At 43.0% G+C, this 25,058-nt stretch overlaps 1 protein-coding gene across 2 annotated transcripts in view; it reads right to left on the bottom strand.

Moving 5' to 3' along the window:
* LOC120054210 (pleckstrin homology domain-containing family A member 5-like) overlaps positions 1 to 25,058 on the bottom strand; it is a 102,840-nt gene that overhangs the window by 28,205 nt on the left and 49,577 nt on the right. Inside the window, exons 5-11 of one of the 2 annotated variants that reach the window (XM_039001670.1) lie at positions 22,089 to 22,189; positions 20,506 to 20,621; positions 12,217 to 12,589; positions 7,784 to 7,995; positions 4,199 to 4,471; positions 3,727 to 3,991; positions 3,408 to 3,491 (exon numbers count right to left, since the gene is read on the bottom strand). In XM_039001670.1, coding sequence (XP_038857598.1) covers positions 3,408 to 3,491; positions 3,727 to 3,991; positions 4,199 to 4,471; positions 7,784 to 7,995; positions 12,217 to 12,589; positions 20,506 to 20,621; positions 22,089 to 22,189 — 1,424 coding nt within the window. Of the gene's footprint in view, positions 1 to 3,407; positions 3,492 to 3,726; positions 3,992 to 4,198; positions 4,472 to 7,783; positions 7,996 to 12,216; positions 12,590 to 20,505; positions 20,651 to 21,044; positions 22,190 to 25,058 lie in introns of those variants that run through there. The other variant, XM_039001671.1, reaches the window with a different exon arrangement.

Genomic DNA, 25,058 nt, shown 5'->3' with positions numbered 1-25,058 from the left:
GCTTTTGATAAAGTACGACTGGAGTTTATATACAAATGCCTGGAACATTTACAATTTGGAGAATTTCTTATAAAATGGGTTAAAGTCATGTATAGTAACCCTACTTCTCAGAAAGTTTTAAACTGTCAAGAGGAGTAAAACAAGGTTGTCCACTATCGGCATATCTATTTATTATGGCCATCGAAATGTTAGCTATAAAATCAGATCCAACAATAATATCAAGGGGTTAGAAATCCAGGGATTAAAAACAAAGGTGTCATTGTACGCTGATGATTCATGTTTTCTTTTAAATCCACAATTAGAATCCCTCCACAGCCTCATAGAGGATCTAGACACTTTTTCTAAACTCTCTGGATTACAAGAAATTATGATGTGTACTATATTAGGTATTGGATAACTAAAAAATACAACTTTTACATTACCGTGTAGTTTACCAATAAAATGGTCTGATGGTGATGTGGACATACTCAGTATACATATCCCTGAACAAATAAATTATCTGTTTCCAATAAATTTAAATTTAAAGTTAGCAAAAATAGATAAGATCTAGCTACCATGAAAAGGAAAATACCTGTCTATTTGTGGAAAAATCATCCAGATTAATCTCTTTAGTCATATCCCAGTTTACCTACTGTATTTGATTATGGTATTGCCCACACCTAGCGAACAGTTATTTAAATTATATGAGAAAAAAAGATTCAATCTTATTTGGAACGGCAAGCCGTATAAGGAATATAAATTCGGAGGACAGAAATTATTAAATATTAAAGCATTAGATCTCTCACTTAAGGCTTCAGTCATACAAAAGTTATTCAGGTTTCAACACTTTCAGTTATTTGAAAAGGAAATATCGCTATTTTTAAAACAAGCCATAGAAAGTTGGTTGCAATTCCAATTTAATCCACCTGAGAGAAAAAAACAGAACAAATAATACAACAAATGTTATGGTTAAATTCAAATACTAATAGATATAAAAACGTTTAAAAAAATGTTTTTAAAGTATCATCTTTCTAAATGATATCATAATAGGACTGGTGTTGTTATGTCACACATGCAGCAAACAAACATTTATGGAAATGTCTGCTCTACCCAAAATTACAAGCAACTAATTGCAGGTTTACTGCAAACATGGAAGAGGAAAGTGGAAAGGGGGGAAAGTAGGGAACTTGTCTGTCGGCCCTGCGTTAAAGACCATAATTGTTGAAAGAAAATGGTGATAAATATAAAGTACACCAGTTTAATTTAAGGACCCAAAAAATTACAGCGCTGCCATATAGATTGCAAAATAGTTGGGAAGAGCTTTTCGACTTACCGATTCCATGGCACATGGTTTATGAACTGATACGCAAAACGACACTGGGTTCAAAACTTCACATTTTCTTGCAACCAATAGAATGATATATAGTTGAAGTCGGAAGTTTACATACACTTAGGTTGGAGTCATTAAAACTCGTTTTTCAACCACTCCACAAATTTCTTGTTAACAAACTATAGTTTTGGCAAATGTACTTTGTGCATGACACAAGTAATTTTTCCAACAATTGTTTACAGATAGATTATTTCACTTAGAATTCACTGTTCCACAATTCCAGTGGGTCAGAAGTTTACACACACAAAGTTGACTGTGCCTTTAAACAGCTTGGAAAATTCCAGAAAATGATGTCATGGATTTAGAAGCTTCTGATAGGCTAATTGACATTGTTTCAGTCAATTGAAGGTGTAGCTGTGGATGTATTTCAAGGCCTACCTTGAAACCCAGTGCCTCTTTGCTTGACATCATGGGAAAATCAAAAGAAATCAGCCAAGAACTCAGAAAAAAAATTGTAGACCTCCCCAAGTCTAGTTCATCCTTTGGAAGCAATTTCCAAATGCCTGAAGGTACCACGTTCATCTGTACAAACAATAGTATGCAAGTATAAACACCATGGGACCACGCAGGTGACATACCGCTCAGGAAGGAGACACGTTCTGTCTCCTAGAGATGAACGTACTTTGGTGCAAAAAGTGCAAATCAATCCCAGAACAACAGCAAAGGACCTTGTGAAGATGCTGCAGGAAACAGGTACAAAAGTATCTATATCCACAGTAAAACGAGTCCTATATCGACATAACCTGAAAGGCCGCTCAGCAAGGAAGAAGCTACTGCTCCAAAACCGCCATAAAAAAGCCAGACTACGGTTTGCAACTGCACATGGGGACACGAGAGATCATACTTTTTGGAGAAATGTCCTCTGGTCTGATGAAACAAAAATAGAACTGATTGGCCATAATGACCATCGTTATGTTTGGAGGAAAAAGGGGGAGACTTGCGAGCCGAAGAATACCATCCCAACCGTGTAGCACGGGGGTAGCAGCATCATGTTGTGGGGGTGCATTGCTGCAGGAGGGATTGGTGCACTTCACAAAATAGATGGCATCATGTGGCAGGAAAATGATGTGGATATATTGAAGCAACATCTCAACTTCAGTCAGGAAGTTAAAGCTTGGTTGCAAATGGGTCTTCCAAATGGACAATGACCCCAAGCATACTTCCAAAGTTGTGGCAAAATGGCTTAAGGACAACAAAGTCAAGGTATTGGAGTGGCTATCACAAAGCCCTGACCTCAATCCGATAGAACATTTGTGGGCAGAACTGATAAAGCGTGTAAGAGCAAGGAGGCCTACAAACCTGACTCAGTTACACCAGCTCTGTTAGGAGGGGCCAAAATTAACCCAACTTATTGTGGGAAACTTGTGGAAGGCTACCCAATACCTTTGACCTTAGGTAAACAATGTAAAGGCAATGATACCAAATACTAATTGAGTGTATGTAAACTTCTGACCCACTGGGAATGTGATGAAAGAAATAAAAGCAGAAATAAATAATTCTCTACTGTTATTCTGACATTTCACATTCTTAAAATAAAGTGGTGATCCTAATTGACCTAAGACAGGGAATTTGTACTTGGATTAAATGTCAGCAATTGTGAAAAACTGTACTTGGATTTGGTGCATTTTTGTTTTGCACTGTGTTTGATTTATGAGCTTAAACTTGGTAGGCAGGCTTTTGTTAATCATTTTAAAAAGTAGGCCCTTTGACTAATGAATACGCTATTTGCCTTCATCAAAACAATGTTTTGGTTGCATATTTCATTCTGGAACCTGCCTAGGCACACTGTAGCTGCGTTTGCAAAAAGCCTAAAATAGATGAGACACATCTATTATTCCAAAACTGCAGCTAGTGCTTGGAAAACATACTGTATTTCCTTACTTTAATCAACCAATCCATTTTAAATGTTTTATTAGTGTTATAAGTAGACGATATATCACAGAAGTGAGCCTGACTGTGTATCAAGGCCAAGGGCAGGGTACAGTAGGCCAGACCAGACAAGAGGGAGGGAAAGAAGGAGAGAGGGAAGGGAACTGACTGTTTTGCCTTGCAGAGATTGGGCAGTGATGGTCTGGACAGGGATCCCAGCTGGCATTGGCCTCCTGTCAGGTGGGTAGGCATACTGGAGAAGAGAGAGAGAGGCAGGGTTGTATTCAATCAGGGGAATATTCAGCAAGCATACATCCCATTGCTGGCCAGGGTTGTGTTCATTAGGCACCAAAAGGTTGAAAACAAACTGGACCATGGAGGAACTTCCTGCAATTGTTCAATAAGAATCGTTGATACTCATGTCACGTTGCAAAAATACTGAATACAGCCAGGTGTTAGAAGACCCAGGTCCATACTAGTCCTCTCACCTTATTGAGGTGGGATGTCCTGCTGTGTCTCCTGTCTATAGTGATATCCCCCTGGTATACAGGCAAGCCCACTTCTGACCTAGTGGAGCTGTGGTTGTAGGAGGAGCGGAGGGGCGAGTAGCCCCCGTACATGGACAAGGAGCCGTGGGAAGGCGAGGGGGGGATAGATTGTTGACTGTCACCCTGGTGCTCAGACAAGTTGATCATGGTCTTGGGGCTGGGCAGGGTCCCATACGGCCCGGGCGTGGACGACGTTGGCCTGGGGCTAGGTGTGACATTATACTGCTTAGGGTACATTTCATTTCAATTCCATCAATTCAGGAAGTCAATAGAAATTCCAATTCAGACCGCTGCAATTTGACTGGTGCACTCATGGGTACACTCAATATGGCTGACGGTCCAGCATTACAAAACATTAACTTGAATGGGAATTCCAAATCTAGAAATTATATTTCTAAAGTCTCATGCCTACCTGGGAGTGTAGCCCATTCTCTGCTGCCACTCGTATAGCTGCCACATGGTGTCGTCCCTCATGGAGCGCCTCTTGTCTGCAGGCGAAATCCCCAGGCCCAGCCCCATGCCTAGGGCCTGGTCGTATATGGTAGGGGACATGCTGGAGATACTGTCCGGCCACACCATGCTGTTCCTGGGTAAGGTACGGTAGCCAGGGTCCCCGCAGTGGGGCATGACTGGAGGTGCCCGGTGGCTGGGCATGTTCCTAGGCAGGGTCTGGTACGACATGATACTGAGAAGAGAAAGAGGAGGATCAGAGATGTGATCAAGACAAATCTGACCACAACTCCATTTTGTTGGACCCAGCCTATAGACAGAAACTAAAACAGTAAACGCCCATGCTCAGGTCTGTTTTTATTTTTTTACCTTTATTTAACAAGGCAAGTCAGTTAAGAACAAATTCTTATTTTCAATGACTGCCTAGGAACAGTGGGTTAACTGCCTTGTTCAGTGGCAAAACGACAGATTTTTACCTTGTCAGCTCTGGGATTCAATCTTGCAACCTTTCAGTTACTAGTCCAACACTCTAACCACTAGGCTACCTGCCGCCCCAACGCTGGTCCGACCAATCGAATTCTACGCTTCAAGATTGCTTTGATCACGTGGACTGGGATATGTTCCAGATAGCCTCAGACAACAACATTGATGTATATGCTGACTTGTTCAGCGAGTTTATTAGCAAGTGCATCAGTGATGTTGTACCCACGGTGACTATTAAAACCTTCCCTAACCAGAAACCGTGGATTGATGGCAGCATTTGCGCAAAACTGAAAGCCCGAACCACTGCTTTTAATCATGGCAAAGCGACCGGAAACATGACATGACATGACCGAATACAAATGCCAAAGGTGCTTCAAGAAAGTACTGAGTAAAGGGTCTGAATACTTATGTTCATGTGATTTCAGTTTTTTACTTTTAATACATTTGCAAACATTTAAAAAAATCTGTTCTGCTTTGTCATTATGTGGTATTGTACATAGATTAAATGAGGGAAAAAACAATGTTATACATTTTAGAAGGCGGCTGTAAAGTAACAAAATGTGTGGAAAAAGTCAATGGGTCTGAATACTTTCCGAATGCACTGTATGCAGAGGATGAAGAAACCACATCCCTGGAGGATAAATACACTCAATGAAGAGTTACAGACTTCCTCTCCTTAGCAAACTCTGTATCTATGAAACTTTATAAACAAGCTAACAGCCAGCAGCCTCAATTGTAAAACTTCTCACCACTATCCTGGGGGTGTGAATCTAACAGAGTAACAGACTGCCAACATCACAGTCAGAGACTCATCTAACGGCAGTGATGCTCTGTTCCTGGAGCGAGTGCATACACACACTGTTAACGACACATTTTCCAAGCTGAAATCCAGATGACATTTTTTGTCCAACCTTGTGGTGAGTTCATCTGTGCTATGAACCATTAGCCACTGTTCATTTGAATAATTTGTCAGCTGCCATAACCCATGTGTGTGTGTGCAACAGATATGATAAACACACCATGGTGTTTGAGAAGTGTGAAGTGTGTGAGCATACGTGCGCGCACACTGACATGCTCGAAAGGAAAGAGAAGAAACACACTTAAGACAAATACGATTATTCTACCAAGCAAAAATATTTGCACAGGTCAGAGACAGTGCAGATAGAGACTGAGAGATAGCCAGAGACAGAAAAAAAAGATAGGCTGCTCTGGCTATTACCCTCACTTACAGATGCTGGATAACGCAACTAGAGACTGGAGACTGCTACTGAACTCAGGGGAAATGAAGCATCATGTGTGACTGCTGCGGTGGAGCAGGGTGGGGTGAGGCATGGAGACCATTTATGCCCAGTAATGGTAAACAGAGCACGCACGCACGCACGCATACACACACACTGCTGGAGAAGTAGGAGTTCAGATGGACCAAACAATTAAGTGGCTGCTGTCTAGATGGAGAAATCAGGCCATAGCCCAAATTAAGATGAGGAGATGCTCTGAAGGATCTGGCTGGATGGGTCAAGCTGAGCATTCTTCCCCCCAATTAAGCGGGCAAGCCCTGGGTTGTGTTCAGTAAGGCACGGTAGCAAAACATTTTGACTCTGAAAATGTCTTATTATCTTATTAGACCAGAGTCCAGATAATTCCTCCCTGTTTCAGTCCATTTTATTCCGTTTGGTGCCTAATGAACACAAACTTTACCTAGATGAGGAGTCGGTTAGTCAGTCCATCTCTCGTCCTCTGCCCACTGTACTGTCATTGTTTACCTCTGCAGCTCTGTGGTTTACTGCATTACCATGAATGATTTATGAGTTCCTATCTGTTCTGTTTGGCTCGAGGTACAGATTTAACACAATACTGAAATCCAAACACCCAGCAATGATCTCATATTGCTGAATGACTATTCTCACTTTAATACCCACTTCAAACTGTAAAGTTTGCAAATGCTGCTGCCTGCTTGGTTTCGGGGAGATGTCATAGTTCATGCCAAATATGTGTGGCTTAAAATAATGGATGTCTACTGAAAGTAGATATAATAATTGTCATTCTTGTTTTGTAAAAAATAGGTGCTTTAAACTGCAGTGTTTTGTAAAAATATAAAGCTTATTCAGACTGTGAACTGTGCTAAAGGCGCTGGTGAGGTTGCTAGCTAATGATGAGCGAGAGAAACAGGATCCCTGCTGACTGGACACACACACACACACACACACACACACACACACACACACACACACACACACACACACACACACACACACACACACACACACACACACACACACACACACACACACACACACACACACACACACACACACACACACACACACACACACACACACACACACACACACACACACACACACACACACACACACACACACACACACACACACACACACACACACACACACACACACACACACACACTAGATACTGGTGCTGGGCTGCTGCATGATTCAGAATTTATAGCAGGACTAAGAGAAGTTCACTTTCACCCCTCTCTTTCCTCTGCTGTCAGATGATACAGGCTATAAGACGAAGAATACTGTATTGATCAATTTTTCTTCCAGTCCAGAAAGAACAATACACAATTGACTGTCCTACAATAACCTCTACTGCACTGAAGACAGGAGCAGACTCTCATACATTCGGCATCAATGGTAGGTCTACCGTATGTCTTCTAGTCTGGTCAGTGTGACTGGAATCAAAAAGTAGGAAACTACAGAGGGCTTTACATTTCTAAAAGGGTTTGGATCAGAGAGAGGACGCTGTCACACTATTTTGTGGGTCTGAAAAAGTACCAGAGAGGTCAGTGAACAATGTGTAAAAAATTAAGAAAAACAAGTCTTGCACACTACTTGTAGTGATCACAAATATGTAATAAAAATAAATAAAACTGCACCAGAACTGAAGGAACTGAGGCAGTTCATGCAGTCTTTTACTGTATAGGCTTCTGAATTGACTTTCTATTCCGGAATTATTTGTTCAGTCCAGGAATACATACAACATTTCAAGTTCTCTGAGATAACATCTTGGGACACCAAAAAAATACCCACCCACCCACCTTCTAGTGTCGTCGTCCTGGTTGCGTACTCTCTGTGTGCGGACCCACTGTTCCAGCTGCTGCATGGAGCTGGTCCTGGTCAGGGCCCTGGGCTCAGGCTCTTGCTGGGGGTACTGGGGGGTAGGAGTCATGCTACCCAAGATGGAGGGAGTCTGGTGGGGTTCGGGGTGGGCCATCATCTCCCCTGGGCTCTGGTCCCCGGACCCGTTCACCTAGAGTTCGAAGTTCAAAGATTATTCTCACATTGTAGAAATACCACTAGCTCTCCTTGAAATGGTTGACATTTACAATAAAAGACTACAGCTGCAATTTACAATGCACAATGTTTCAACTAATAAAAAGTACATAAAATAGAGTATACCAATAAAGGAAACAACAGCAATAGAATTTATATCATTAAGGGGGCCTTCACACCAAATAGTTTTGGAGCGGTTTTACCAAACTCTGGTGCATTTACCCCCTTAGTTCGGTTAGTTTGGACTGGTGTGAACACACTATCCACACGCAGAAGTGCACCAAAAGTGGTTCACTCAAAAAGAGTGGTCTCGGTCATTCTCCATTTGTACCATGGTAAGGTTCGTTGCAGGTGTGAACGCAGTCCGGACCAAACACAAGAAAAGAACGAGAGGCTTGCAGTAATATTGATTGTTTGATTGTGAGCATTTGATGACACATTATCACAACTTGATATCTTCGAAACATTTTGTGAGTAGCAGTGCCTTTATGAGTGCATAATTAGGGGTGGCAGGGGCTATACAGGGGACATAGCCTACTGAATATAGCCTAGGCCCTGCATGTCGCAGTTAGAGCGCCTATTGCACTGTTTTCATCCAGAATGTTGTTGGAAGACCAAAGAGAATGCAAAACCAACTGGACCAAATGAAAAAAATACAATGTGACAAATAATCTAACTCTGATTCGATCTATAGCGCAGAACTACACAACAAAAAACAAAAGTATGTGTACACCTGCTCGTCAAACATCTCGTTCCAAAATCATGGGCATTAATATGGTGTTGGTTCCTCCTTTGCTGCTATAACATCCTCCACTCTTCTTTGAAGGCTTTCCACTCGATGTTGGAACATTGCTGAGGGGACTTGTTTCCATTCAGCCACGAGCATTAGTGAGGTCGGGCACTGATGTTGGGCGATTAGGCCTGGCTCGCAGTTCCAATTCATCCCAAAGGTGTTTGATGTGGTTGAGATAAGGGCTCGGTGCAGGCCAGTCAAGTTTTTCCACACCGATCTCGACAAACCATTTCTGTATGGACCTCGCTTTGTGCACGGGGGCATAGTCATGCTGAAACAGGAGAGGGCCTTTCCCAAACTGCTGCCACAAAGTTGGAAGCACAGAATCGTTTAGAATGTCATTCTATGCTGTAGCGTTAAGATTTCCATTCACTGGAACTAAGGGGCCTAGCCCGAACCATTATAAACAGCCCCAGACCATTATTCATCCTACACCAAACTTTACAGTTGGCACTATGCATTGGGGCAGGTATCGTTCTCCAGGCATCCGCCAAACCCAGATTCGGCAGTCAGACTGCCAGATGGTGAAGTGTGACTCATCACTCCAGAGAACGCGTTTCCACTGCTCCAGAGTCCAATGGTGGCGAGCTTTCACCAGCCTACGCATGGCATTGCACATGGAGAACTTAGGCTTGTGTGCAGCTGCTCGGCCATGGAAACCCATTTAATAACAAACAATGAGGCACATTTGGGCAGTCTTGATACAAATATATTTTTTTTAAATGCAATGGTTCATTGCATCAGTCTAAAAATTTGCACATACACCGCTGCCATCTAGTGGCCAAAATCGACATTGCACCTGGGCTGGAATAATACATTAAGGCCTTTCTCTTGCATTTCAAAGATGGTACAACAAAAAAAAAAATACGGTGTAAAGGCTGTCAATGTCGTTCTCCTCCTCGGACGAGGAGGAGCATGGATCGGACCAAGATGCGGAGTAGTAGGTATTCATGTTTTAATGGCAAACCAACAAACACTACAAATTAACAAAACAACAAACGTGACTAACCTGCAACAGTCCTGTGTGGCCCAAACGCTGACACAGGAACAAACACCCACAAAACACAAGTGAAACCCAGGCTGCCTTAGTATGACTCTCAATCAGAGACAAACGATACACACCTGTCTCTGATTGAGAATCATACCAGGCCGAACACAAAACCCCACATAGAAATAGAAACCTAGACCAACCCACCCAATTCACGCCCTGACCAACTAAAACAAATACATAACAAAGGAAAACAGGTCAGGAACGTGACATACGGTTGTTTTTTTCTTTGTATTATCTTTTACCAGATCTATTGTGTTATATTATCCTACATTTCTTTCACATTTCCACAAACTTCAAAGTGTTTCCTTTCAACTGGTACCAATAATATGCATATCCTAGCTCCAAGGGAAAAAAGGGGTGAATCCTTCAGAGTATAAAGCTCCTGATGAACAGTTATTGTGCTAACTTTGCTTCCAGAGGCAGTTTGGAACTCGGTAGTGAGTGTTGCAACCGAGGACAGACGATGTTTACGCGCTTATGTTCTTCAGCACTCTGCGGTCCCGTTCTTCGCGGCTGAGTCGTTGAGCTTCTAGACGTTTCCACTTCACAATACCAGCACTTACAGTTGACCGGGGAAGCTCTAGCACGGCAGAAATTTAACGAACTGACTTGTTGGAAAGGTGGCATCCTATGACGGTGCCAAGTTGAAAGTCTCTGAGCTCTTCAGTAAGGCCATTCTACTGCCAATGTTTGTCTATAGAGATTGCCTGGCTGTTTGCTCGATTTTATACACCTGTCAGCAACGGGTCTGGCTGAAATAGCCAAATCCACTAATTTGAAGGTGGGGTCCACATACTTTTGTATATATAGTACCAGTCAAACGTTTGGAAACACCTACTCATTCAAGGGTTTTTCTTTATTTTTACAATTTTCTACATTGTAGAATAATAGTGAAGACGTCAAAACTATGAAATAACACATATGGAATCATGTAGAAACCAAAACATTCTTGAAGGAGTTCCCACATATGCTGAGCACTTGTTGGCTGCTTTTCCTTCACTCTGCGGTCCAACTTATCTCAAACCATCTCAACTGGGTTGAGGTCGGGTGATTGTGGAGGCCAGGTCATCTGATGCTGGTTGGAACCAAAAATCTCAAATTTAGACTCATCAGACCAAAGGACAGATTTCCACCAGTCTAATGTCCATTGCTTGGCCCAAGCAAGTCTCTTCTTATTATTGGTGTACTTTAGTTGTGGTTTCTTTGCAACAATTCGACCATGAAGGCCTGATTCACGCAGTCTCCTCTGAACAGTTGATGTTGAGATGTGTCTGTTACTTGAATTCTGTGAAGTGCAATCTGAGGTGCAGTTAATTGACGATTTTTGAGGCTGGTAACTTTATTGAACTTATCCTCTGCAGCAGATGTATCTCTGGTTCTTCTGTTGCTGTGGCCGTCATCATAGCGCTTGATGGTTTTTACGACTGCTCTTGAAGAGACGTTCAAAGTTCTTGAAATGTTTTGGATTGACTGGTTACTACATGATTCCATATGTGTTATTCATAGTTTTGATGTCTTCACTGTTATTCTACAATGTAGAAAATAGTAAAAATAAAGAAAAACCCTGGAATGAGTAGGTGTGTCCAAGCTTTTGACTGGTACTGTATAGTGTATGTGTTGATCAGGGACAGTCTTGATCATCAGCGACATTCTTGATCATCAGCGACAGTCTTGATCAGTATCATAGAATAAATATCAGGGTCAGTCACAGCTTAAGTGTTCATTTAACAGTGTTGTTAGGTAGGTATGGCTGACTTCAAGCTAGTGCTCTGTTCTTATCAGTGGTGTAAAGCACTTAAGTAAAAAATATTTTAAAGTAATAATTAAGTCGTTTTTTGGGGTATCTGTACTTTACTATTTATATTTTTGACAACTTTTACTTTCACTACAGTCTTAAAGAAAATAATGTACTTTTAACTACTTACATTTTCCCTGACACCCAAAAGTACTCGTTACATTTTGAATGCTTAGTGGGACAGAAAATGGTCCAATTCATACCCTTATCAACAGAACCTCCCTGGTCATCCTTACTGCCTCTGATCTGGCGGACTCACTAAACACAAATGCATCGTTTCTAAATTATGTCTGACTGTTGGAGTGTGCCCCTGGCTATCCATAAAAAAATATATAAAAAAATTGTGCAGTCTGGTTTGCTTAATATAAGGAATTTTAAATTATTCATACTTTTACTTTTAATACTTAAGTATATTTAGACTTTTAGACTTTTACTCAAGTACTAATTTACTGTGTGAGTCACTTTTACTTGAGTAATTTTCTATTAAGGTATCTTTACTTTTACTCAAGTACTTTTTCCTCCACTGGTTTTTATGTCCATTTGTATATCTTGTGTTCACCTGTGGGTATCTGTAGAGCCCGTCTGGTGTGTCTGCCTGTCGTGGGGATCCATCTCGGATGTTCGCAGCAACAGCTGCTGCCTGGTCCGGCTGTAGTTTGATGCTGTTGATCTTAGTAAGCGGACGGTCTCTCTCTGCCCCTTCTTTCTGGAAACCGTAGCGCTCCGCGTCACACTGCTTCCTGTTCCCCTTCTCCTCGGTGGAGGTTACCGTGGTTATGGCGGCAACGGTGTAAAGTTCCCGTTCCCGCTCAGCCTCAGCTTGGTTCCGCTCGTTGTTCTGGATCACTGGTCGGGTTAGGACTGGTCGGTGGTTCTGGGTAATGTGGTTACTGAAGTCCTGAGGACGGCACTGTTCTACTTTTAGTAACCTGCTGGAGAGATGGAAAGAGGGAGAGAGGATGGGAGAAGGAGGATGGGAGAGAGGATGGGAGGAGGAGGATGGGAGAGAGGATGGGAGGAGGATGGGATAGAATGGGAGGAGGAGGAAGGGGAGGAGGAAGAGTAGGGGAGGAGGAGGAAGATGAGGAGAGAGGGGTATGGAGAGAGGGAGGAATGAGAGAGAATAACAGGAGAGCAAAGTCAATGATCCAAGATACAAGATACAATCAAGATACAGTTGCACAGGAGAGTGAGAGAGAGAAGGGAGCAACACCCCACATAGAGACCAATAACTAAATCAGCCAAGCAAAGCCTTATATAAGGCACTGGGGAAACTCTGGAAACCGATGTCAGCGTTTCCACAGATGCAATGATTGTGTCCTTTATCCAGTCAGAATATATCATAATATAACCTTTCTCTCTGACACTCATAACAACCTTCCTCTCTGACACTCAGCCATACCTTAAAATATGTGGGCAGCAGCTCTGAGACAGACTTGGGTTCAAATAATATTTTTTATGTTTTCAAATACTGGTACTTTATCTGGAATTGATTGAGCTTGCCTGGCACAATGGAACCAATAGAATAGTCACAGAAGTGCAAATTCCACCCAACTGGCATTGCAGACAGACTAAAGCAAACACTCAAAGGATTTGAAATATTTCAAAAATAATTTGAACCCGGATCCATCTCTGACACTCAGCCATGCTTTATACTGATATTGCTGCAGCTCTGAGACAAAGGGAAAGTGATCCTATGAGGGGCTAAGCTACAATAGATCCTGCAGCTGCCAGCCCAGTGCTGAGAGAGAGGAAACCAGAGAAGGCCTATAAACTATTGGCTCTGACTCCAGTCCAGACTGACAGGCCCGGAAGGTCCTGCCGCTCATTCAGACCTGCTGGCAACCCCTCCCTGACCTCTCTGGGGTCACACACTCATGCAGTTCCATATGAGTTCCACACATACACATGCAGGCGCGCACACATATCTGTTAAACAGGTTGGTGCCTTGGCTCTCTCAAGGTAATGGATACCATTGGTCCTTTGCCTTGTATGAGCTGAAGGTCACATCAACAAAGGCAATCCACCAGGAAGACACAGTGTGGGAATCTCAGTGTTAAGAGAGAGAGAGAGAGCGAAAAGTGAGAAGAGGGTGAGAGAGATAGAGAGTGCGATAGAGACACAGAGAAAAAGAGATAGAAAGAAAAGTAAGAGAGACCAATCTGTTTGACAGCCGTCCAAGTTTCCAAACTCAGGCTGTTGGCGTTTAATGGCAGTAGCCAGCAACATAATGTGTTTCCCTGCCCTCTGCCTGTCTGTGTCTCTTTCAGGATTATGGAAGTCACATAGGGCCCTATGAAAACCTTGTCTGCATGACCTCATCAGGCATGTTTCTGCTGCATTACACACCACTGACTGGCTGATCAGGAGTATATTTCGCTGGAAGAAAGGATGCGAGGTAGTTTTATTTTTGTATTTAAGGCTGTTTACTTCTGGGTGATTTTATGAATGTATGAAAGGTTTTATGCTCAAACACCTAGAGTAGAGGTACAATGGGTACAAATAGAGTAAAGGTTATTATGCGTTCCAAGATAAAGCAACATATTGGGACGTTTTGGTCGAATTACAAGAGGCAGATTTTAAGACTGTACCACCGGGTTTTAAGAGTAAGAGAAGGTAAGGAAAAGGGCAAAAGCAGTATAGGAGATGGTGCCATTTGCACCAGTCCCTACAGGGGGAAGGTTAGGGCCCTGGCAGAGTGGTGCCCGGAAAATAACCTCTCCCTCAACGTCAACAAAACGAAGGAGCTGATCGTGGACTTCAGGAGACAGCAGAGGAAGCACAACCCCATCCACATCGACAGGGCTGCAGTGAAGAGGGTGAAAAGCTTCAAGTTCCTAGGCGTGCACATCACTGACAACCTAAAATAGTCCATCCATCCACACAGACAGTGTGGTGAAGAAAGCAAAACAGTGCCTCTTCAAACCTCAGGAGGCTGAAAAAATTTGTTTTGGCCCGTAAGACCCTCACAAACTTCTACAGATGAACCATTAAGAACATCCTTTCGGGCTGTATCACCGCTTAGTATGGCAACTGCACCATCCACAATCGCAGGGCTCTCCAGAGCCCAACGCATTAACAGGGGCACACTGCCTGCCCTCCAGGACATTGACAGCACCTGGTGTCACAGGAAGGACCTCAGCCACCCAAGCCATGGCCTGTTCACCCCAGTACCTAGAAGGTGGAGACAGTACAGCTGCATCAAAGCTGGGTCCGAGAGACTGAAAAACAGCTTCTATATCCAGACCATCAGACTGTAAAAGAGTCACCACTAGCTAGCCTCCGCCCAGTATCCTGACCTGAACTTTACTCACTGTTACTAGCCGGCTTCCACCTGGTACTCAACCCTGCACTTTATAGACTGATGCCCTGTGTAAACTGAAGAAAAACATAAACGCGACATGCAACAATGTTGAAGTATTGTTGGCGCAGGAGGAAGGCAGACGTATTGTGTTTTTTTGTTTGTTTATCTGCGTTGTAAAAACTTTTTTTTTAACTTATTTTGTACATAATGTTGCCCCTACTGTCTCTTATGACCGAAAATAATTTATAGACATCATGACTGCAATTAATCACCACGGACTAGCAGAGTCCTTTTTTTCCTTACACGAATCTGACGAGCCCGACACGAAGGTCATACAGCTTCCTCGGGAACAGGCCCCGATCCCTGTGATCTGCATGAAGAGGCGGCGGAGAAAGAGTGGCCGAAGAGTGGGCTGCCTTCTAAGAATTCGTAGAATAAACCCCCACTTCCCTCCATTCTTCTAGCAAACGTGCAATCTTTGGAGAATAAAATCGGCGAGTTACACGGAAGATTAAACTACCAACGGGACATTAAAAACTGTAACATCTTATGCTTCACAGAGTCGTGGCTGAACGACGACATTATCAACATACAGCTGGTAGTTATACGATGTACTGGCAGGGTAGAACAGCGGCGTCTGGTAAGACTAGGGGCAGTGGTCTATGTATTTTTGTAAATAACAGCTGGTGCACAATATCTAAGGAAGTCTCGAGCTATTGCTCGCCTGAGGTAGAATATCTCATGATAAGTTGTAGACCACACTACCTACCGAGAGAGTTTTCATCTGTATTCTTCGTAGCTGTTCTGCCATAAGCAAACAAGAAAACGCTTACCCAGAGACGGCGCTCCTAGTAGCCGAGGACGTTAATGCAGGGAAACTTAAATCTGTTTTACCAAATTTCTATCAGCATGTTAAATGCCAACCAGAGGAAAAAAACCTCTGGACCACCTATACTCCACACACAGAGACGCATACAAAGCTCTCCCTCGCCCTCCATTTGGCAAATCTGACCATAATTCTATCCTCCTGATTCCTGCTTACAATTCAAAATTTAAGCAGGAAGCACCAGTGACTAGATCAATACAAAAGTGGTCAGATGAAGCAGATGCTAAGCTACAGGACTGTTTTGCTAGCACAGACTGGAATATGTTCCGGGATTCCTCCGATGGCATTGAGGAGTACACCACATCAGTCATTGGCTTCATCAATAAGTGCATCGATAAAGTTTACAGGCAGCATCCACACTAAGCTAAAGACTAGATCTGCCACTTTCAAGGAGTGGGACTCTAACCCGGAAGCTTATAAGAAATCCCGCAATGCCCTCCGACGAACTTTCAAACAGGCAAAGCATCAATACAGGACTAAGATTGAATCTTACTACACCGGATCCGACGCTCGTCGGATGTCGCAGGGCTTGCAAACCATTACAGACTACAAAGGGAAGCACAGCCGAGAGCTGCCCAGTGACACACGCCTCCCAGATGAGCTAAAGTGCTTCTATGCTCGCTTCGAGGCAAATAACATTGAAACATGCATGAGATTACCAACTGTTCTGGAAGACTGTGTGATCAGGCTCTCCGTAGCCGAAGTGATTAAGGCCTTTAAACAGGTCAACATTCACAAGTCCGCAGGGCCAGATGGATTACCAGGACGTGTACTGCAAGCATGAGCTGACCAACTGGAAAGTCTCTTCACTGACATTTTCAACCTCTCCCTGTCCGAGTCTGTAATACCAACATGTTTAAAGCAGACCACCATAGTGCCTGTGCCCAAGAACAGTAAAGGTAACCTGCTTAAATGACTCCCGACCCGAAGCACTCACGTCTGTAGCCATGAAGTTCTTTGAAAGGCTGGTCATGGCTCACATCAACACTATCATCCCAGAAACCCTAGACCCACTCCAATTTGCATACCACCCCAAAAGATCCACAGATGATGCAATCTCTATTGCACTCCACACTGCCCTTTCCCACTTGGACAAAAGGAACACCTAAGTGAGACTGCTATTCACTGACTATAACTCATGCATTCAACACCATATAGCCCCCATAGCTCATCAATAAGCTAAGGACCCTGGGCCTAAACACCTCCCTCTACAACTGGATCCTGGACTTCCTGACGGGCCGCCCCCAAGTAGTAAGGGTAGGTAACAAAACATCCACCACGCTGATTCTCAACACAGGGGCCCCTCAGGGGTGTGTGCTCAGTCCCCTCATGTGTTAACTCGAAATGACACAACGACGGGGTTCCAGTTTAACAAAGTTTACTCTACTATATGAACACACTACAAGGTAGCCATTACACTCCAGGCTAGGTCCAACAACCACAAGACTTCCTGCGCATGCGCACTCTTGACTGAGTGATAGCCCCGTAATAACAGAAATATAGGGATACTTAAAACATGAACTTAACATCATGTACTCCCTGTTCACTCATGACTGCACGGTCAGGCACGACTCCAACACTATCATTAAGTTTGCTGATGACACAACAGTGGTAGGCCTGATCACAGGCAACGATGAGACAGCCTATAGGGAGAAGGTCAGAGAACTGGCAGTGTGGTACCAGGACAACAACCTCTCCCTCAACGTGATCAAAACAAAGGAGATGATTGTGGACTACAGGAAAAAGAGGACCGAGCACGCCCCCATTTTCATCGATGGGGCTGCAGTAGAGCAGGTTGAGAGCTTCAAGTTCCTTGGTGTTCACATCACCAACAAACTAACATGGTCCAAGCACACCAAGACAGTCGTGAAGAGGGCACGACAAAACCTATTCCCTCTCAGGAGACTGAAAAGATTTAGCATGGGTCCTCAGATCCTCAAATCCTCAAAAGGTTCTACAGCTGCGCCATCTAGAGCATCCTGACTGTTTGCATCACTGCCTGGTATGGCAACTGCTCGGCCTCCGACCGCAAGGCAATACCGAGGGTAGTGCGAACGGCCCAGTACATCACTGGGGCCAAGCTTCTTGCCATCCAGGACCTCTATACCAGGCAGTGTCAGAGGAAGGCCCTAAAAATTGTCAAAGACTTCAGCCATCCTTGTCATAGACTGTTCTCCCTGCTACTGCACGGCAAGCGGTATCGGAGCGCCAAGTCTAGGTCTAAGAGGCTTCTAAACAGCTTCTACCCCCAAGCTATGAGACTCCTGAACATCTAGTCAAATGAATACCCAGACTATTTGCATTGCCCCCCCCCCCCCCTCTCTTTACACCACTGCTACTCTCTGTTGTCATCTATGCATAGTCACTTTAATAACACTACCAACATGTACATACTACCTCAACTAACCGGTGCCCCCGCACATTGACTCTGTATCGGTACCCTCCTGAATATGGCCTCGATATTGTTATTTTACTTCTGCTCTTTAATTACTTGTTACTTTTATCTTTTTTTCTTATCCAAATTTTTTTTGAAACTGCATTGTCGGTTAGGGGCTCGTAAGTAAGCATTTCACTGTAAGGTGAAATTGTCACGGCCGTCAAAAGGAGGAGACCAAAGCGCAGTGTGGTGAGCGTACATATTCCTTTTATTTAGAAATAAAGCCGACAAAAACAATAAACAATACAAAACAACCGTGAAGCATAAGGGCTATGTGCCATAAACAAACTTCCCACACTGAAAGGAGGGAAAAGGGCTACCTAAGTATGGTTCCCAATCAGAGACAACGATAGACAGCTGTCCCTGATTGAGAACCATACCCGGCCAAAACATAGAAATACAAAATCATAGAAAACAAAAACATAGAATGCCCACCCCAAATCACACCCTGACCAAACCAAATAGAGACATAAAAAGGCTCTCTAAGGTCAGGGCGTGACAGAAATGTTGTATTTGGCATGTTACTAATACAATTTGACATAAGGAAATCAGTCAATTTAAATTAATTAATTAGGCTCTAATCTATGGATTTCACATGAGCGGGTATACTGATATGTATCTGATGGTCAGAGAAAACACCAAACACCAGACACCTCCTGGTATAGATGTCCTGGATAGCGGGAAGCTTGGCCCCAGTGATGTACAGGGCCGTACGCACTACCCTCTGTGGTGCAGCTGTAGAACCTGATGGCTTGGTTTTTGCTCTGACATGCACTGTCAGCTGTGTGACCTTATATAGACAGGTTTGTACCTTTCCAAATCATGGCCAATCAATTGATTTTACCACAGCTGGACTTGTAGAAACATCTAAAGGATGATCAATGGAAACAGGACGCACCTGAGCTCAATTTCGAGTCTCAAAGCAAAAGTTCTGAATACTTATGTAAATAAGGTGTTTCTGTTTTTATTAGTAATAATTTGCTAAAATTTATAAAAACCTGTTTTCGCTGTCACGATGGGGTTTGTGTGTAGATTAATTAGGGGGAAAAACGATTTAATACATTTTAGAATAAGGCTGTAATGTAACAAAATGTTGAAAAAGTCTGCACTGTATATTCCGGACTCTGACATTGATCGTTCTAATATTTCTATATTCTTTAATTCCTTCTTTTTATTTTGGGGATTTGAGTGTATTGTTTTGTATTGTTAAGAATTGCTGCACTGTTGGAGGTAGGAACATAAGCATTTCGCTACACCCGCGATAACATCTGCAAAATATGTGTATGCGACCAAAACAATTTTATTTCGATTTTATTTTGATTTGGCAGCAGAGTTGTTCCGGTGTCACCTGCTCAATTAGCTATCGTATCTCCCTGAGGACTGCAGCCAGAGACAACATCACATCACTTCATTTAATTAAAAATCACTTCACCGTTTAGGCCTCTTCTTCACTCTGCCAGGTAGATGACACACACACACACGCTGTTCTGCCGTGTAGAGAGGAGGAAGCGTTGTTGAGGAAGGTTGCCAGGTGATTGTTATTTCACTCTAAGTCCCCATAATCCCTTCACATGACGCCTCTATCAAACACACACACACACACACACACACACACACACACACACACACACACACACACACACACACACACACACACACACACACACACACACACACACACACACACACACACACACACACACACACACACACACACAGTCAGTCAGTCAGTCAGTCAGTCAGTACAGTTTGTACTGTAGCTCATACGTCCTTCACGCTACACCTGCATTGTGCATCCAGGACACACACACACACCCCTATCCTCTGACAATAGCCAGGTTATGCAACAGTGAAGAGCCCGCGTTTTCTGTATCACTCAGTCTCACTCTAGAGGACTGGAATATGTTGAGGTGGATGAGACTCTTCCCTAATCAACTACATGCTGAGGAAAGCAATTCAGAGAGCTCAAATAACAGTAAAACAGAACAGCTCCTTAATATTTCTATTTAGGAGGTTACCACCGTTCAAACACTGTCTGAGATCCAATGAAACTATTCCTCCAAGTTCAGTAGCTAAATTGACTAAGACAATAGTCCAGTATAGACTGAGCCTCACAGCTCGACTGAATGGGAAATAGGATCTCTGTTTTGTTACTACTCAGTACTGACATCTCAACCGAATAGGAAACGAAGTGTCACTTATTGATTGATTGAGTACAAACCTCTTGATAGGCTCTGAGTGCACCAGGGCAGCGTCTGTCATCACCTTCATCCATGACTCCATGTCTTTGGCTGCGTCTGTGCAAAAGTAGTACGTTCGCATGTTGGGATGTGTCGCCTGCCGGATCAGAGTCGAAGAGAAGAGACCTGGAAGGGAAGAGAGAAAGGGCAAGAAGCGGGTTAGTTGAGTCAACTGGGATGTGGTCTCTTTTACTCTGGCTTTATTTGAGTTCTAAAGCTAACACTGTACATGTGAACAGTCAGTCAGAATAGTTTGCTACAGCAGCATCATCTCTTATCAATGATGGACATAACCAATCTCAGTTCATTTGTTCTGACAGCATCATTGACTAGTTAAATTCTTCCTGCTGGTGTGAATGTTTTTTTTAGGACACATAGAATGTATATTTTAGGACATAATATCATTCTGACATCATTTTATCCTGACATAATAAAATCCACACCACCATGTAGGCCAAACTCATCTAAACCCATGACTCATCGGATTTGTATACCACTACATTACGGAATCAGGACTCACCATGCAACACTTGGACTGGTAAACAGGCTGCTGATTCCCCTCACTCAAGATCCGCGCGCAGTAGACAAACAAAGGCATTGTTAGTGTGTGCACGGACGAAGGAGACAGCAGAGAGAGAAAGACAGACAAGACAAGAACACACTGAGTAATACCAATATTCTGTTGACCAGGGACTGAAGACTAAAGGCAGCCATTCCTGTGTCATCCAAAAATGTATTTCTAACAACAGTCAGTGAGGAATAAGGGGCTTATGAAACTGCCATGTTTGCCACAAGAGACAGGAATATGGAGAGTTTAAAATGATTGGCATAATGTTGAGTTAGCGTCATTCCATTTCCTTTGAGTTATGTAAAATATTGCTATTATTATTATTATTATTCCTAAGAACTACAGGGGTCATGCATGCACAGCTCTGTTTTCTTCCTCCTCCCCCTTCATTTCCCTTCCTCCATCCTTCTCTCTCTGAGGAGATGGAAACTGAGTATGTGTGTGGTTGGTTAGAGAGAACTTGGGAAGACTCCTGGGCGTCTGTGTGGCTGTGCTGTTTGGCAGGGCTGAGCCGAACCCTCGTCTCTCTCTGTGGCTTTGGAAAGGAACCCGACCAGAGAGAAAGCCACAGCACCGAGAGAGATGCCATAAAATTAAATAGGACTGGCTTCCACTGGACTCTGAGGCTCTAGAGCTGAAGGCGGCTCCTGCTGCTTACTACCAATACTCTATAGCAGTAGCAGCAGATGCCAGATAAAACAGCCTTATTTTTCCTCTCTTTGACCAAGACTAAACTTAGCTTACTAACAATGCTTAGTAGTTGCAGCACACGCCAGAAAAAAACAGCATTTTCTCTTCCCTCTTAATCCTTGACTAAACTCACTCTTTTCTTCTTGTTCACATTTCTTTTTTTATATATCAAACAAACTTGAATTTTTCACCTAATGAATCTCTCACTCGTTTCCCCTTAACTCTGGAATCTCAGACGCCAAATAAAAAGAATCAACCACTGTGGCCAAACGACAATTTGACAAAAGAATGAAAACAAGTACTGACCTTGAAGGCATATTTCCTGTTGATGTGGTCGTCGACAGACAGCATAGATATATGAAAGCTAGGCAGGAGGATGCTGCCGAGGATACCCTCCTCTTTCTCATCTGAAGGAAACAAAAACAAAGAGGAAACAAAGATGAGTTGTATTTCATCTGTAGGATAGATCCTTATTTTATCTTCTTCAGAAGTTTGTCTATGCAGTTATTGCTGCTGTGAAACAAATCCCTCTTCCTCACCAGGATAATTATATAAAATCATATTAAGGAGGTTACCCAGTGATTTAAATGACAGGCAGGGAAAGAGATTAGCATATATCCATTGATTAAACTCCAGCAGAGAGATAACCTTTCGCTAAGCCATATTACATCCAGCTGAGAGACCATACTGGGTGGAAGTGTGTGTGTGTGTGTGTGTGCGCGCACGTGTCTGCGTGTGTACTGCGAAGCGTGTGTGTGTGCTCTCTGTGGTAGGAAGTGGATGGAAACCGTTTGTCCTGGGGCTCTGACTGGGAGGCCTGGCTCCAGGATCGATCTGTGTCCTCCAGCCTGTTTTGTTCTCCATCCTTCTCTCACTCCCAGCCTCCCTCTCACCCTCCCTCCCTCCCTCCCTCCCTCCATAAGGCAGTAAAGTGCAGTAAATGAGATTTCACACTAACTGGGGGAAAAGTGTGAGACCAATCCGGCCCCGGAGGACTGGAGATGCCCATCCCTGACCTAGACTATGGCTGCGTCCCAAATTTCACCATATAGGGTGCCATTTCAGATGCAGCCATACTATATGTAAGCTATACCTGCTGTTCAAAGGGCTCTGTGTGTTTGATGTATCACTTACCATTTTCCTGTGGAATCACTGGTTTGTAATAAAACTGTTTCCGTTTCTCTCTTACTCTACCACTCACTGCTGCCCCCAAGCTAGCAATGAAACCGCTCTATTTGGTCGTCTGACCAAAGCACCAGTTTCAATCCAAGTGCCAATGCCGTTTAGCAAAGTCCAGCAGTTGACATTTGTTGTATGATATTGGCCACTTAAAGTACTTAAGTAAAAATACTTAAAAGTACTACTAGTACTTAAGTCGTTTTTGGGGGTATCTTGAATTTATTATTTCTATTTTTGACAACTTTTACTTTAAGTTCACTACATTCCTAAAGAAAATAATGTACTTTTTACTCCATAACACAAAATGACTCGTTACATTTCGAATGCTTAGCAGGACAAAAAATGGTCCAATTCACACACTTATCAAGAGGACATCCCTGGTCATCTCTACTGCCTCTGATCTGGCGGACTCACTAAACGCAAATCCTTATTTTGTAAATTATTGGAGCATTAAAGTGTGTTGGAGCGTGCCCCTAGCTAGCCGTAAATAAATAAAAACAAGAAAATGGTGCTGTCTGGTTTGCTTAATATAAGGTATTTTTTATTATTCATACTTTTACTTTTAATACTAAAGTATATTTTAGAAATTACATTTACCTTTGATACTTAAGTATATTTAAAACCAAATACTTAGACTTTTACTGAAATAGTATTTTACTGGGTGACTTGAGTCATTTTCTATTAAGTTATCTTTACTTTAACTCAAGTATGACAATTGGTTACTTTTTCCACCACTGCACACCAGTGGTGGGTTTGGCATCAAAATAAGAATTAATAACTTGCCTGGCTACCCAGACGCCTTGCACCGGCCAAACGCCACGCCCATGGACGTTAGTTTCTTCTGCGCAACGAGTCTGGATCAACGAGTCACTGGATGCAAACGCATTCGGGGCTGATTGATTGGTCCAGAAACCGATGGGTTGGGCCTGAGCCAGAACACACATGGGTAAAGCGGCGGTTTGAAAACTTGTCATTGGCTTTGATACTGATTGGTTAGAGACAACCCTTATGACTTTTGTACAATGCCCCTAGTCACCACAAACCACAGTCTCAGACTAATGTATGTAGCGAACAACAGGGCAGCGGAAGAATTTAGTGTGAGTCGTCAGGCTAAAAAGATACCTATACCTACTGTAAAATATGGTGGTGGACCAGCTTCCACTGGTCTTGGGACCCTTGTTAAGGTCAACGGCATCATAAACTTTACCGAGTACCAGGACATTTTTAAAAACTTGGCTGCCTCTTCCAGGAGGCGGAAACTTAGCCACAAGTGGATCTTCCAGCAAGACAATAACCCCTAGCACACACCGAAATCCACAAAGAAATGGTTAATTGGCCACAGAATCAACATTTTGCAATAGCCAACGCAATCTCCGGAAAATAGGCACAGAGCAAATTTCAGGTCTGCTGATCGCGCAAACTTGAACGTGCAACTTCCAGCGAGCGTTTAATATGAATACTGAGGCTGTACCCGTTTCAAGTTACAGTTTCAACAGTGGCCAAGCAGGCTACTGTGGCTATTTGATCATAATCTAGGCCTACCAGAGTGGCCTACCATAAAAAACTATGGATACATTCATCCCATAACATTTTAACATGGAAATAGCTGTTCTATCATTCAGCCTACGGTTGCAACCAATGTGTGGTGTTCAATGTAGGCCTACATTTCATGAGACTTTTGAAAAAAAAACATGCAGGGCTTGACATTAACCTGTTTCTCAACTTGTCCTTCAGACATGGAGGTGACTGGAAATGTTGTGTTGTTTGATGCAAGAAACCAATTCACAAAATAAAATGCATCATTATTCCCATTCCATTATGACAAATTATGCTACCCTCTGCCTATTGGCTACTTAGTTTATTCAAGCCTGTCTCAAAATACAACACTGCCCCTTTAAGACAAAAAAAAGCTCTTTACCTGACTTGCTTTCTAAGATGTCTAGAAATGTACATGTTTTGTGCTCTTGTAGGAAGCAATCACTCCATTATAGCTGACTACAAATTATTTATAACTTGGCCAATAACTCACTAACTATCAAAGGATATTAACAAAATGTGCACACGTGGCTACATACCGCCACCAACTAGACTGGTGTA

This window comes from Salvelinus namaycush, chromosome 9 (genome assembly GCF_016432855.1).
Source record: "Salvelinus namaycush isolate Seneca chromosome 9, SaNama_1.0, whole genome shotgun sequence".
Classification (NCBI taxonomy): domain Eukaryota; kingdom Metazoa; phylum Chordata; class Actinopteri; order Salmoniformes; family Salmonidae; genus Salvelinus; species Salvelinus namaycush.
The sequence above is the reverse complement of the archived record's forward strand: the minus strand, read 5'-3'. Positions and strand labels throughout refer to the sequence as shown.